Genomic DNA, 14,143 nt, shown 5'->3' with positions numbered 1-14,143 from the left:
TGCATTGAGCCATTTTAAAAAAAAATCAGACACGACAATCATGTAGTCCCCATTTATACAGTTTATTTTTGCAAAAAACACTGACAGGAGCTTTATGCCATCAGCACGCAGGCTCCTCCCACTGCCTTGATCTTCTCCTCGGCCCGTCGGCTGAAGAACTTGGCCTTGACGATCACAGGCTGCTTGGGCAGCTTGCCTTTGCCCAGAACTTTGTAGTAGCCCTGTAAAATTAAAAAGATACAGCTTCAGTGCACCACATCTTAACAAACATCTTTTTTTATCTGACAAAATGCTGCCAAACTGTTTCCACATACGGACAGTATACAGTAGCTCAAGTCGCAATATTTGGCCATGCCAAACAGGAAACGGCTGAGCATTTAAGAGTTCCCAACATTAATTTGCATTACATCATTCTAATAGTGAAACCAATTTGCTCAAAAGACTGAAATTGGAGGCACAGGAAAACAAAGCCCATTATCTTAACATTAACAGTGGTGTTGATAAAATTAAAGAAGGGCCATGCAATGCAACAGTCTATATACAAAACTACACATTTGTCTTTAATAGACAATAGTTTACAATTCTCCCTGTGAAGCCGGTCACCCAGCACAGCACTAAGTACATTCTACATATCTACATCCAACACATTGTTGAGCAATTCCTTCTCAGACGTCTGAACGTTTGAGAGACATTACCACTAAACTCCTTGTTCGCATTTGCCAGCAATTTTGCTACACGTGCGGACTGAACACGTTTCAGTATGGACTGAAATATATCTACAGAGAAAATCTGTTTTGCTTGGTTACAAGTATCATGGCAACATGTTGGCATTTGCCCATCCTTAAAATTTCAGCAATAATTTTGGAAGAACTTTCCCTTTGTGTCAGCCGTTCCCATGTGTATCAATATTAAAGATGCAGAGATTAAGGGATTAAGCTGCAGGGATTGCCAGAAAAGTATTGGCAACTATTCTGAAAATCTAAATCATTTGTCATTTTTTAAGTGGGAAAGCCAGAAATTTAGCTTTCCAAATGCCAAGATTTGATGCTTTATGTTGTCATACATGATAGATGACTTTGTATCTTTGGGTTTTGGACTGTTGGCAAGACGTCAACTCGGGCTATAGGAAATTTCTCTGACACGTTAAAGACAAAACGCCTAAACGAGAAAATAAAGAGCAGATTATTGAAATAAAACTAAGTGTTAGTTGCAACCCTCATTAAAACTGAGAAATTCATAATGAACAACGCACAAATCTCAAACTTGGGAAATACACTTGCCACCTGCCAGAGATGGGAACACTGAAATCGGTCCATCCAGTACAGAGAGAAGTACTAATATGTTCAAAGACTAGGACCAGGGAAATGTAGTCCATCAAAAGTAAAAATACATAAACAACCCCAAAGCTGTCGTATCAACATAGCTAAACATAGCCTAAATGTCCAAGACTGCGTGTCTTGGACATTTAGGCTCCCAAAGACCCAAACTCTCCGCCAGTTTTAATACTTATGTGAGCCAAACATTTTAAAAAATAGGAAAATATTGGCCGACACTTACAGCGCGCACGGCATCAATGATGGGGGCGGGACCATCAGGCTTCTTGCCATAGTTGAGCCTGGTCTGCTCGCTCACCAGCGTCCACAGCTTGTCCAGGTTGATGGTGGGGCAGTGGGTTGTGTTCTTCTTCAGGTGATAATGTCTCATACCCACTTTACCGAAGTACCCCGGATGGCTGAGGACAAACAACGAGAAAGACAGACGTAAGGTCTACTGCAGACTAGCCAGAGTGGGAGACAACCTCTGCATTATGCCAGAAAACTGTTGGCTGTCTTTTTTTGTGAACACTAAAATACTCAGAATTAAAACCACCTTGAGAAAGAAGTTGACTGAATTAAACATTCACTCCAATTATAATGTGAGCAAGCAAGACATGAGTCGAGTGACAAGGTCAGACCAAGACATGACAAAGGCTTTGTAACTGCCCATGTGGTTGACTGGCCTACAGAGAGCCAGTCGGTGAATAGGACCAGTCTTTACTCTAAGAGGACTCAAGCACACCAAGACAACAATGTGTGTCAAGATGAGACTCTAGTCTCTACGTCAACATTAACCATTACTAGACAAACTCAACAGCAGGGAGACAGACTTTTGATCTCAGGACTAAGTCTGAAAACAGCTGATAATATTAACTCTAGAGGCAGATACCAATTTTCAGATATTTGCTTTTGTTAAAAACAGGTTTAAAAAACAAAAAAAACAAAAGCTTCATGTGAGTTCAGTTGAATTGCTATATGGAAAAAACACCCCTCCAACGCAGCAGCAGACATCCCAGCACATTTCGCAGCACTTACTATTTGTCGAAGTTGATTCTGTGGTGATGCATACCACCAGCATTACCACGACCTCCAGGATGCTTTCTGTGCTTGCCTGTTGGGGAGGAAAAGCTCATGTTCATTACATATAAAATCACAACTACAGTGAAACAAACACTCATCAGCTAAAACCACCTGGCAGACAGGTATAAGGGTATGTTTATACTCACCGACGCGACCATGTCCGTGGCTGACATGTCCTCGGAGCTTCCTGGTCTTGGTCTTCTTTGTAGGCTGCCAGGAAAGGTTTGATAGAGATTAAAATGACCCATTGCTCTGAATTTGAATCTTTGCTCCTTAAGTTTGCTGGCTAGCTACATTTACGTGAGCTAAAATAGCCTCTAATCTCTGGTGTAACGGCAGACTAGGCAGCCCCGTCAGCGTTGGCTAGACATCTGCTAATGTTTTAAATTAAAAAAACCGACAAGAAGCAAGTTTTTCCCCTTTAAAACGAGCTCAACGGGTCCACACAATGTCCCCAGCTACTTACATGCTGCCTAGCATCCTCGGAAGCTAATGCTAATTCACTTGTGCTAACCGGCAAACTTTAAAGGATCACCGAAGACAGCAGAATGAGCGTTTAGCGCATTACTCGCGATCAATTTCACATTTTTTTACGTCTAATTCTTATGTCACATTTATGTAGACTGTGGAGGTTCTGTGTATGTATTACATCATGCGAAAAACTGGAGACACTGCGGGTTAACTGCTGCAGCCGATGGCCGAGCTATCGCACAGTGAACCGCTCACAAATCCCTATAATGTTAATAAATGCGGATAATAACAACCAGCAATTGTTCGTAAGAGATCAGTGTACAATGAATTTCCATCGCATGGCCCCTTTTTTACAAGAACGACCAAGGATGGACACAGATTTAACTCTATTTCAGTGCTCAGGGATTCACGATAGCACCTACCATCTTGGAGGATAGTTGAAAGAGGAACGGGATTTGGAAGTCACGCGGTTTTGTGCGAGATTTGGTTCCCGACAAACAAAGTGCAAAGAAATCTTCGCGCTTGAATTGCGGTGGGCAAACCAGCGTGCAGGCGCATTACCGCCACCCACTGGACTGGAGTGGTGAACAGTGGATCGGCAGAAAAAGAAAAAGAAAAACAAAAAAACAAAGTTCACTCTGTTACTCCTGTTACACTTAAGTAATGAATTAGAAGACTGCGTGCTTTCCATGATGCCTTTCATAACAGATTCCCCAATGTAGCATTGTGTTTTTAAAGCTGTATGTCCTATTCTCAGACGGGTAATGACCATCTCCTCCTTTAAGCTCCTGCCTACATGTTTTTGAACACTGTAAAGATGTCTTCCTGTGTCATGTTTGTCCCGCTATTCCTGCCGGGTTTTGCGCCTATAGTCCTTTTCTGGCAGTTTTAACCTCTGCTCTACTTGTATGTCAATTAATTGTAGTTTTAATGATTGTTTTGCCAGTATGTCTACCCTCTCGTTTCCTCCCAGCCCTACATGAGCAGGAACACAAAGGAAAGGAGCTACCCAGTCCTCCGCAACGTAGCCTGAGTAGCAGATGAACGGCTTCGTGCTCGACCTTGGTGACCTCTGCAGACCTAGCGCTGGACGAGCGCTGACATGCTATCAGAAGCGAGCTAACAGTATTCTGAGTAATTCAGCTGTGTACACCGAGAGATGGTTTGATGCTCTCCTTGTCACTGCCACCCCACAATGGGGGATGAGGGATGCAGCACCTATCCCTGGTTCTCCTGAACCATCTCCAAATACGAAGATCTGGTGCTGGTGTTGGTCGATGTAGTTTGTGCCGGTTTAGGGTTTCTCTTTTAATTCCTGCTGCGGACTTGTTATCTGTGGAAGGCGCAATGAATCTCCAAGGACGGATAGCCGATGAGGGAACAGTGGGGCTCAGCTTTCCCCGGCGGTGTCTTACAGAAAGGAGATAATTTAACTGAATGATACAGAACATTTATGTTTTAAATAAGGTAACGTGTCCCCAGGTAGCGCTGCGCATTTACTGACAAAGTACTAGGTTTAAATGGGGACGTCAGTGTGTGCAGGCGACTTGTTAAAACAAATTGCTTATGAAATCATTTTTAAAGGCCCAGCTAATTTGGAGAAGACTATCTGCCCACTTTAATCTGAGATTTAACTTAGAAATATATATAACTCAAAAAAAAACAAAAAACAATACTACACTCTTAGAGAACTCTATGATTTAATTGTGGTTTATTATTGATGAACCCTTAACTATTAAGAAGCAAGCAATCAGAGTATCAGTTCATATTTTTTAATATAAATATATATATATTCAAGGCATTTGTCTCCTCTGTTCAGTTTTAAACACAAACAAAAATATAGCTACATAGAAATATTTTACTGCGATGTAAGATTTTCACATTTAAAAAAAAATATATTACCTACATCAGTTGCTCGATACAAACAAGCAGTTTTCCGCATGAATTTCTGAATTGGATTAGCAAAATGTTTGTCTTTGTTTTTCTTTTGAAGATTGTACCTTTGACAAAACACACATATACTTAAAAAACCAATGATCAAAAAAGTCTGGTTAAATTACCCGATTTATAACATTTCAAAACGGAGGCAAGCGAGGTGGGCATTTAATACAGACAGCAGCCCCAAGCTGAATGCAGGCAACACATAGACATCAACTTTACAGACAGTAAAGGCGTCTTCCCTCATCATCACCTGTATGCAAGCTATCGATTTCATGAATTCTAGGGTAGATATCCAATGGAAACAGTTTATTCAGAGGTTAAGATTATTTTATTTAAACAGAATAAGACAGGTGTTTGGAAAGATTGCTTTTATTTCCAAGCCTCACGTACATAAAGTAACGCGCTGTATTACAAATAACTTGTAAAAAATCTTTTATGTGTGTTATATTGTTTGCTAAGACTGTGGGTGTTTTCCTTTCATGTCTTATTTATCTGTCAAGATGTGTGTTAATACTAATAATCTGAATATAATGTCTCTTATTTTATTTATTTTTTCACTGTGTTAACTGTCGTTAAAATCCATTCGAACAGGACGGTGTTGTAATTTACAACATGTCAACGAGACCGGTAGAGGGCTCGGTAGATTTTTATGCGTAAGTAAAACTTTCTAAATAAATACATGTATTCAAGCAGCGATGACTAAGCACGTTAAGCTTCACTGTGGGTAACAGACAACGTTGACTGTCTCACCAGGATTGTATTTCTGTGTCTAATATGAGGACTCACGGTAGAAACCGGGTCAGCTTTGATTCACGTCACTCTGAAACGGCCCTGTAGGAGGTCACACCCGCTCAGACACTGGCCGGAGGTTATGTTTGGCCAGTTTACAGAGGGTGAGCTCTGTCTCTTTAAGCTCGTTTGTTAATAACCATGGGACACGTTCACTTGTGCACCAGACTTTATATGGAGCCTGTGAGGGAATTTCCCTTTGTGTTCCCCCGTGTTAAAAGAAGCAGAACATGTTCACTTATTTTAACGTCGGGCTTTGTGACTAGAATCCAGGACCATGAAATTATTTCTGTAGCAAAACCTCCTGTAAAACAGTATACTATTGTAATCTTTAGTGGGAAAACACCTGTACATTTTTACAAAGGACTCTCCATATTTCAGGTAACTGTAGAAAATAATCATACTCATATTTCAATGACTTTGTGATCAGAGAATATAAACTCTGCACTTTTCAACATGTGCAGTGAGAGTTACAATTTTCTACTAAGTCCTTTTCAAACGTACACAGATGTTTTGCTGCAGGTACAACTTCCGTATCGACGATAGTACACTCAATACGGTATTTATTTATCTAATGGTTATTTGTATAGGGACGAGTCTGTAGCGTAAAACCAGTATCTATTGGTATACCAATATACATGTTATAGCCTAAACTAATTTGCAGAGCCTGTCCCTATATGGGCCTTTAAAATACATAAAACAAGAAAAAACAAATACAAATACAAAGGATTTAATGCAGGGCTGTTGTATGAGACTGCAGTAGTGTTAGCCAGATGTACCTATATATAGTAAATACATAGGTTCCTCAAACTTTTACGTCATGTATGTTGTAAAACAGAGCCTGCATGAATGAGGTCATCTGTGGTTCATAAACTAAAGATCTCAGTGCTCTTGCCATAGGAAAGTCGCCATTATTCTTCTCAAAAACGGGAAAGAGATATTGAATAGTAGAACAACATGAGAGCTCTCTCGGACCAACTAAAAACTGCTCTGCCGATTACAAAGGGACTCTTTCTGTATGTATAAAATACAAAGTACTGCATGGAAATGAATAAATAACTAATGCAACAATAAAAAGATGCATAGACAAATATCTTAGAAATATTTTAGTCACGGAGACCCCGACACAACCATCTGAACGCGCTGATATGGTGAAATGCATGCGCTCATTCTGTCTACAAGGTTCAAGTATCAGCTCAGGGCCGAAGTGCTTGTAATGGCGGATTTCCTCTGCTGACGACTGAACCCAGTTACGTTAATATCTCTCTCACATTCAGCAACCGTCTCCAGGATTACAGCCACACACCCCTAAGTTGCACAGGGGGATGTTTGTTTTTGCATTAGTGAATGTTTGTTTTTTTTCTTTTTTCTTTTCTGGCGACGGTTATCTCAGCAAAACAGCAGTTCTTTCAGTTGCTGCAGAGATAAAAAAGTTTTCCGCTTTTATTCATGAGGAGGAAAGTCCATTTTCAGCGGCATATTTTGTAGAGATGATAAAGCCAGAGTAAGCGTAGAGCGAGACGCCTTCCCAAGTTATCAGGGTGTCCGTGATACTGCAGCAGCTGGAGTTCAGGCAGCCGCAAACAGACAGGACTAAAGCTGATTTACATGCAATAGCTCTGTTTTTCAAAGCTTAAGTCAACTTTGCAGCCTGTCACCGAGTCTGAGATTTTATTCACCCTTCCCCCGAAGGCGAACTTCCACAACAGCGCCAGAGGATTTTCTGAGCCTCGGGGGGGGGGGGTATTCAGCTTCAGCTTCATCAAACCTTTGAGTGAACTTTTCTTAAATGAAGACTTAATGTTTCAAGTCCTTTCATGTGTTTTGAAGTTAGAAATAATGTATGTTGCTGTAGTTCTTTCGACATGCTTCGCGCCTGAACTTCAAAATATCAGACTAGTGTGGAAGAGAAATAATGCAGTGGTGGAATGTAACTAAGTACATTTACTCAAGTACCGTACTTAATTTGGAGGTATTTGCACTTTACTTGAGTATGTCCATTTCATGCCACTTTATACCCTGTAGTTCTTACTTCACTCCATTTATTTAAGAGCTACAGTTACTAGTTACTTTTGAGGTAAGGACTTCAGATAGAAAACGTACGATGATAATCGTATAAAATATGAGGCATTGTTACTGATAAAACTGCTCGATAGAAATGAATGAAAGTTTGTGTAGCAGAACTCTGTTTTTTCTTCTTTCCTCTCTCGCTGATCATCTCAGGACCCCCTCGGATTTATCTCGTGACCCTTTGGAGGAGCCTGATCCCTAGGTTGAGAACCGCTGCACTAAAATAAAACCTGTACTGGAAGTAGATAAAACCAGCTCCACCTCAACCAGCTACAGCAGTAAAATGCTGCCTACGCGCAGATGCATCCGTTATTTATCTAATAAAGTCATATTTCAGTTACATATTTTCTTCCCAACAAGTATTTTTACTTTTGGAACACTAGGAACATGTAGCTGATGGTACCTCTGTGCTTTTTAAATGGATGACTTTTAGTCGATGTAATGGAGTATTTTGGTACTTTTACTTAAGTACAGGATCTGGGTAACACTTTACTTCATGTCTCCCTATTCAGCATCTATAAGCAATGTACACACATTTGAAAAATGGTTTATAATACACTATGATGTAGTTGTAAAGTCACTTTAAGGACATTTTAAGTGTTTATTGATATACAGCATTTGTAAACAATTATAACTTCTCCCATTAAGACTAATATTTTATATTATTACAACTGTGTTTTACTATATTATCATTCCTTATCTGTTTATACACCAGCCTCCACATATAGGTGCCCGCAGGTGGAGTTATAGTTGTTGACAAATACATGAATAGACACTTATATCTGCTTAATAACTACATTATAGTGTGTTATAAAACGTTCATTAAATGTTCGTATATTGCCTACAGATGCCTAATGGGTGGACTTAAGTAAAGTGTAACCATGATGGGAATACTGACATAAAAGCGCCACGCGCTCTGAGGCATAATTAATATGATACAGTCACTTGCAGAGACTCTCAGCGAACTGCGCTGAAATGTCAGGGGGCTGCGGTTGAATCGGCCTTCCACCAATCAAATCACTCGTGTCCCCCTTGATACTGGACACATGGAACGGTGCCATCCCTCTCGCCTTCAGCTCACATCCACCTGAGGACACACTCACCTGCCTCTCCGCAGCAGACATCTTGTTTTTACCATTGCTTTTGGTCACACTCAGGTAAGGCACCATTGTGATTCTAACTGGTTCCTGCATGTTGTTAATGTTTTGTGACTAACCCTTATGTACACAATGTCTCCTGCTGTATGTCTTATCGTCATTCATTCGTCCTCTGGAGATGTGCTCTTTCTCGGCCAAATGAGCAGTCAAATTAATCTTGGAATGGTAATTCTGCCGGTTCTTTGGCGGTTTTCTGTTTGTTTTGATTCTCGCGTTTTGCCGTCAAACACTGGGCACACGGGAGATTTCAAACCAGCAGCTTCTTCTGTGTTTTTCTCTTCTCTTTTTTCACCCCAAGAGGCCCGATCTCCTGGAGATGGCAGACCTGCCTCACCGACGCCATGGCAACTTCCCCCAAAGGCGGGCCACCCTCTTGCCACGGGTAGCCAAGTGTCGAGTACAGCTGGCACTGGAGGCCTTGTCATCTGAGACTAGTCCGGATCCGGCATCCGCAGCAGAGGAGCCGAGCCTCCCAGCAGAACACGTAATACAGACACTGAGAGCACTGTAATAAAGGCTTTAATGATTGAGGCGAAGCTTATCACAACAGCTGGAAGTGTGTTACAGTGTTGAGTAAGTGGGAGAAGAGTTACTGATGTATAATTTGTGAATGACACAAAATCTAAAAAAAAAAATTTTTTTTTTTTTTTTTTTAAAAATAGCTCTGCAGTAATGGATTCTGTGAGATGAATAAGGAGTGGGCCTGGTTTTGCAACGGAAGAACCAGGGCAGCCTCGCCATCATCTGACAAACGACAAAGGCAACCCGATAAAAGTGTAGCAGCTCTGCTGAAGAGAATAAGGTGAAATAAACGACAACATGGGGAACATGCTCGCCCAACAGCACAATAGGAAAAGGTGTATTTAAAGGAAAAGTTTGACGTTCTGGGAAATAAGCTTATCCACCTTCTCTGGAGAGTTATATCAAGAGATTGATACCACTCTCATGTTTGTGCATTTGGTACTGAGCTGCAGCCAGGAGACAGTTAGCTTAGCTTAGCATAAAGACAGGGAAAAGACGGAAGTAGCTGGCCCGGCTCTGTCCAAAGCTCAAAATTCTGTCGTGACGTCGTCTGACAAAACCGTCGCAGGCATAAGTTAAAGACAACGGCCGTGCTGTGGTTTCGTGCTGTATTTACTTGTAAACTGATCACTCAGAGAGAAAGTCAGAAGCTCGTTCACATTATATAATAGAACGAGGTAGTTAAGGGGAGTCGGCAAATCAGATCTGTAACTTCGGGATAAGGATTGGCTCTTATCCCAATCCATACATGGATGTGCTCACGGGTTTGTTTGATGCATACAGACGCGGTAGATGATGAAATTCACATCCAGCAAACCCTTGTGGATCCTATGATTTAGCCTTTGAACTTTGCCGAAATAATTATTTCTTCATCCGCGTGGCCGCGAGGGTCCGTGTGACGTACGGTGTATGTTGTCATTTACCCAAATACACACACTTTATATGCACCAACAAATGTGTGAACACATGCAACTATGCAACCACCCAGTGTCGTATGAACTGATCCACGTGAGCACGTTTTTGGATCATATCTGTGCCTTTAAACATGACAATGTGCGGTTTTACAGCAGTTTATCCACCTGCTCAGCACTTCTGTGCAGCACAAATGATCATTTTCATACGTCCGTTTACCAAAGGATCAAACAAACAAGATGCAACGTTTACTTTGTGTGCGTTAGTGGTGCTGGGTGTATATTTGAACTCTGGACAAAGCCAGGGTAGCTGTTTCCCTCTGTCTCCGGTCTTTAAACTACGCTAGGCTAATCGCCCACAAGCCTTATCTCCGTATTAAATGCACACACACATATGTGTGACATCTTCCGATGTAACTCGGAAAGAAAGCGAATAAGTGTATTTGCCAAAATGTAGAACTGTTCCATTAATGATGTCTAACTGTCCATGTTGGATTATATTCCTGATTTTAAAATTTGGGTTAGAATGTAAAACTATTTTTTCCACTGAGCGGAAAAGGTCTTGCCGGTGCAATAGGAGAGCTGGACACTCTATGGATCTGCTCGCTGCATGTCAGCCGTGCCTTCATTTATTTCCGCAGGGTTCACCCAGACGCCCAGAGGATGCTGGGTAATTCCCACATACCTGTGGTGAGCCTGGAGCGTCTGAACTTCCTGTCCGTGTCCTTACCATCTCTGCAGCCCGTGGTGTCTCTGGTACGACTGCCATGCCAAACACAGGCTGAGCTCCACAATCACGTCTCTTTAAGTCGTCCTCAACAGGTAAGGAGATGAAGGTTCAGACATTTTCATTTTCAGACAAAGATAAGAAAATGAGTTCTCTTTTATGATTATTTTTCTTTTTGCTTTACATCTAATCTCTGCTCACAGAACGGATTCAGTCAAAATGAAGCGGACATTTTAGAGATCAGAGAGGATTCGGGAGCAGAGGAGTCTAAACCGGCAGAGTTATCTGATCTCAGTCAACCAGAAACAACGCCGACATCCTGGACTGAACCGTACCGTCCTGACAGTTCAGCCTCTGAAGAACCAGAGCAGGACTCGGGCTTTGAGTGTCAATCAAATCTGGATCAGCCTTATATCCTGTTCGATTCTGAGTCTGATGAATGTGACCCGGATGGCAGAACGGATTGTGAAACGTTTTATTTGGATCCGGATCCGGAGCAGACCATGGTGATCCAACTGGATCCGGAACCAGATCAGGATCCATCCCTGCTGCTGGAGGACGAATCTGAATCTAAATGTGAAGCGGATCTAGTTCAAATGGAGGAGAGTGAAGAACAAAGACCTGGTCTTTGCTGCTCACAGGAGGAGGGCCACTCATCCATCCGGCAGCCCGAACCTGGAGGTGGGACTCAGGAGATGGAGAGCGAAGATTTCTGTGCTGTTTGTCTGAACGGAGGAGATCTGCTCTGCTGCGACCGCTGCCCCAAAGTTTACCACTTGGCCTGCCACGTACCTCCTCTCGTCGGCTTCCCACTGTGAGTACCGCACGAACACCCAAGTCTGCAGACTGCGTATACCTTTAGGTCGACTGCACGCACACTTTTACGATGACAACCGATGCACTCGCTGCGACTCAGGACAGGCGTTTCCGACTCTTTTGGCTTCTTCATCCGCATTACGAGCAGCTCGGCCGGTAGAGCCTGGCTCATACTGGACTTACGGAGGCAATACTGATATTGGTTAGTTAAATCAATAACAATAAATCACTGATATACACTTACATAACTCTGATACGTTGATAAGAATACCTTCATTTTGTAGTTTAAGGAGTTGTGACTAACATTTGGACTGAGCGGGGAGGCCTCACGCTTTAATTTAATTTAATTTTTCCGATAAACCAGGTCAGGTTGACGGTGTTTCTTAACTCGCATCGGCTGATGTATCCCCCCCCCCCCATTTCCCATCTTATTTTATCCCTCAGATTTGTCTTGTGACCCCTAAGGATGTTCCCCAGGTTGCTAACGAAAGGTTGAGGCAATGTTTGTAAAGTTGATATTTGTTTGTATCTTCAATTTTCCGTCAGTGATTTTACCAGACTCCATTTTCCTTTGGGCATTTACAGTGAATCAAGAGATGATTTACTAAAGGAGGTGCCAAATTTAGGTAACGCTCCGTCCGCGCAGCTTTCAACAGAGGTTAAAAAATAAGGGCGTTACATTTTTAAAAAGTATTTTCATCAAATTCTGTCACAAGTTAGCGACTGCCTTTCTGAGCTGCTCACACTGTTTTGTTAGTTTGATGAACTGTACAATAGTTCATCTGTATACTGCAGGTGTTACTGGAGTTTTGACCTCTCGGGAATAAATTCCACATCTGTGTTCATGGTAATGAAGGGACGTGTCAGACCAGATGCAAAAATATGGTCCATTTATCTGCTACCAGGATACAGTGATTGTTGGTTTTGGTCTTTCATGGAACGATGATGATAAAAGACAAAAGAATGAAAACTGTGTCCTTCCACAAACAAATGGCCTCAGTATGTCTCACAAATGTGGCCCTCCCTGTAATGTATGACTGTAAAGAAAACACATTTCTCATCTCCGAACTGTGAAATAACAGACGCCCCTGTGTCCCCCCCCAGAGGTGACTGGGTTTGCACGCTGTGCAGGTCCGACCAGGAGCCCGTGGAGGCCTACGACTGTGAGAACATGCCCTCCAGTGGGGGAACCAAAGCTCCGTACACGCTGTCTGACCAGGACCAGAGGGTGAGCTGTGGTGCAAATCAGTAGTTTGGTTTCTATGCCGATGTATTTGTATGAGTACGTTTAGCGATTGAGTCATGCTACTCTCTAGCAGTTGCTGTTGTGGGCCGCTATATAGGGCCAGGATGCAAAGTAATTGCGGTTGGGGGGTCGCCGACCCTGGTTTAAATCGGTGTATGAGCGTGTGTTTGTGTGTGTTTCCCTCTGCAGAGGTGTGAGAAGCTGACTCTGCTGTTGTACTGTCACCCGCTGAGCGCTCCGTTTCACGAACCTGTCAGCCCCCTGGTCAGTCGGAGAGGTTCTCATTAAAGAGATGCACTGCAACATGTTTACCTCATAGGAGTCACATCAAACAAATCACCCTGACAGTACTGAAGATCACATATCTGTACGGAAATGTACAAATACATGTATATGTCATAATAAATAGAAAATAGCCCGGTAGCCACGTTATTTTTTAATTTTCTTGTCAGGACACTTGTTGGGCCCATTTTACATGGAATTATATCACTATATGGTTGTTTATGTACAATTTTTCAAATGCTATACAACAGATATCACACAAACCTGAACCTTAACTGAAAAAATACTTCTGTTGCGGACAGATTTTTATCGCTATAACTTGATTTTTTTTTAAAATTCTCATCTCCCAAGCTTGTCCCAAAAACAATAAATCAAATGGAGCAGAGCGACCTACTTACTCCCTGGAGTACAGGTTCATTTTTGTTCATGTTTGTCTTCGTTTAGAGTGTCCTTACCTCACGTGCACTGTGTCCTTTATTTCGGCACAAAGTCAGCTTTAAGTCCGACTTCTCATTCCGTCAATTCAACAGAGTATAAAGCTGCCGGGTAGCCAAGAGAAATGACACAGATGCCTATAAAAAATGTAAAACTCTTGAGTCATAATCCCTCAAAGTCTTATAATAGAGCGGTTCAGGGTTGTAAAAAATATTATTTCACTATTTATACACACAAATACAGCAGAAAATGAAACAAATAAAACTGTAATACGCTCTATTTACAGACAAAGTGATTTTATGCCAACGTCCCAGCATTGACTTAAATGAGATACTGTGTGAAAACCCCACATCTGCACTTTCAACTGGTTTTTTCTCAGC

General features: G+C 41.9%; 1 protein-coding gene and 1 non-coding gene across 2 annotated transcripts; both read right to left on the bottom strand.

Annotated features, from left to right (window-relative positions):
- Positions 1-41: 41 nt before the first annotated feature.
- Positions 42-3,424, bottom strand: rpl27a (ribosomal protein L27a; the record flags this gene model as incomplete). The annotated part of the gene is made up of 5 exons (XM_040132301.1): positions 42-221; positions 1,558-1,732; positions 2,352-2,427; positions 2,543-2,606; positions 3,290-3,424. Coding segments are annotated over 5 exons (579 nt in total), but the record flags the coding sequence as incomplete, so codon positions are not given.
- Positions 1,971-2,099, bottom strand: LOC120793859. The gene has a single exon (XR_005708054.1). It is a non-coding gene; the product is annotated as a small nucleolar RNA SNORA3/SNORA45 family (small nucleolar RNA).
- Positions 3,425-14,143: the final 10,719 nt, after the last annotated feature.

Source organism: Xiphias gladius, chromosome 8 (genome assembly GCF_016859285.1).
Source record: "Xiphias gladius isolate SHS-SW01 ecotype Sanya breed wild chromosome 8, ASM1685928v1, whole genome shotgun sequence".
NCBI lineage: Eukaryota > Metazoa > Chordata > Actinopteri > Istiophoriformes > Xiphiidae > Xiphias > Xiphias gladius.
Note: the sequence above shows the minus strand (reverse complement) of the source record. Positions and strands in the feature narration are given on the sequence as shown.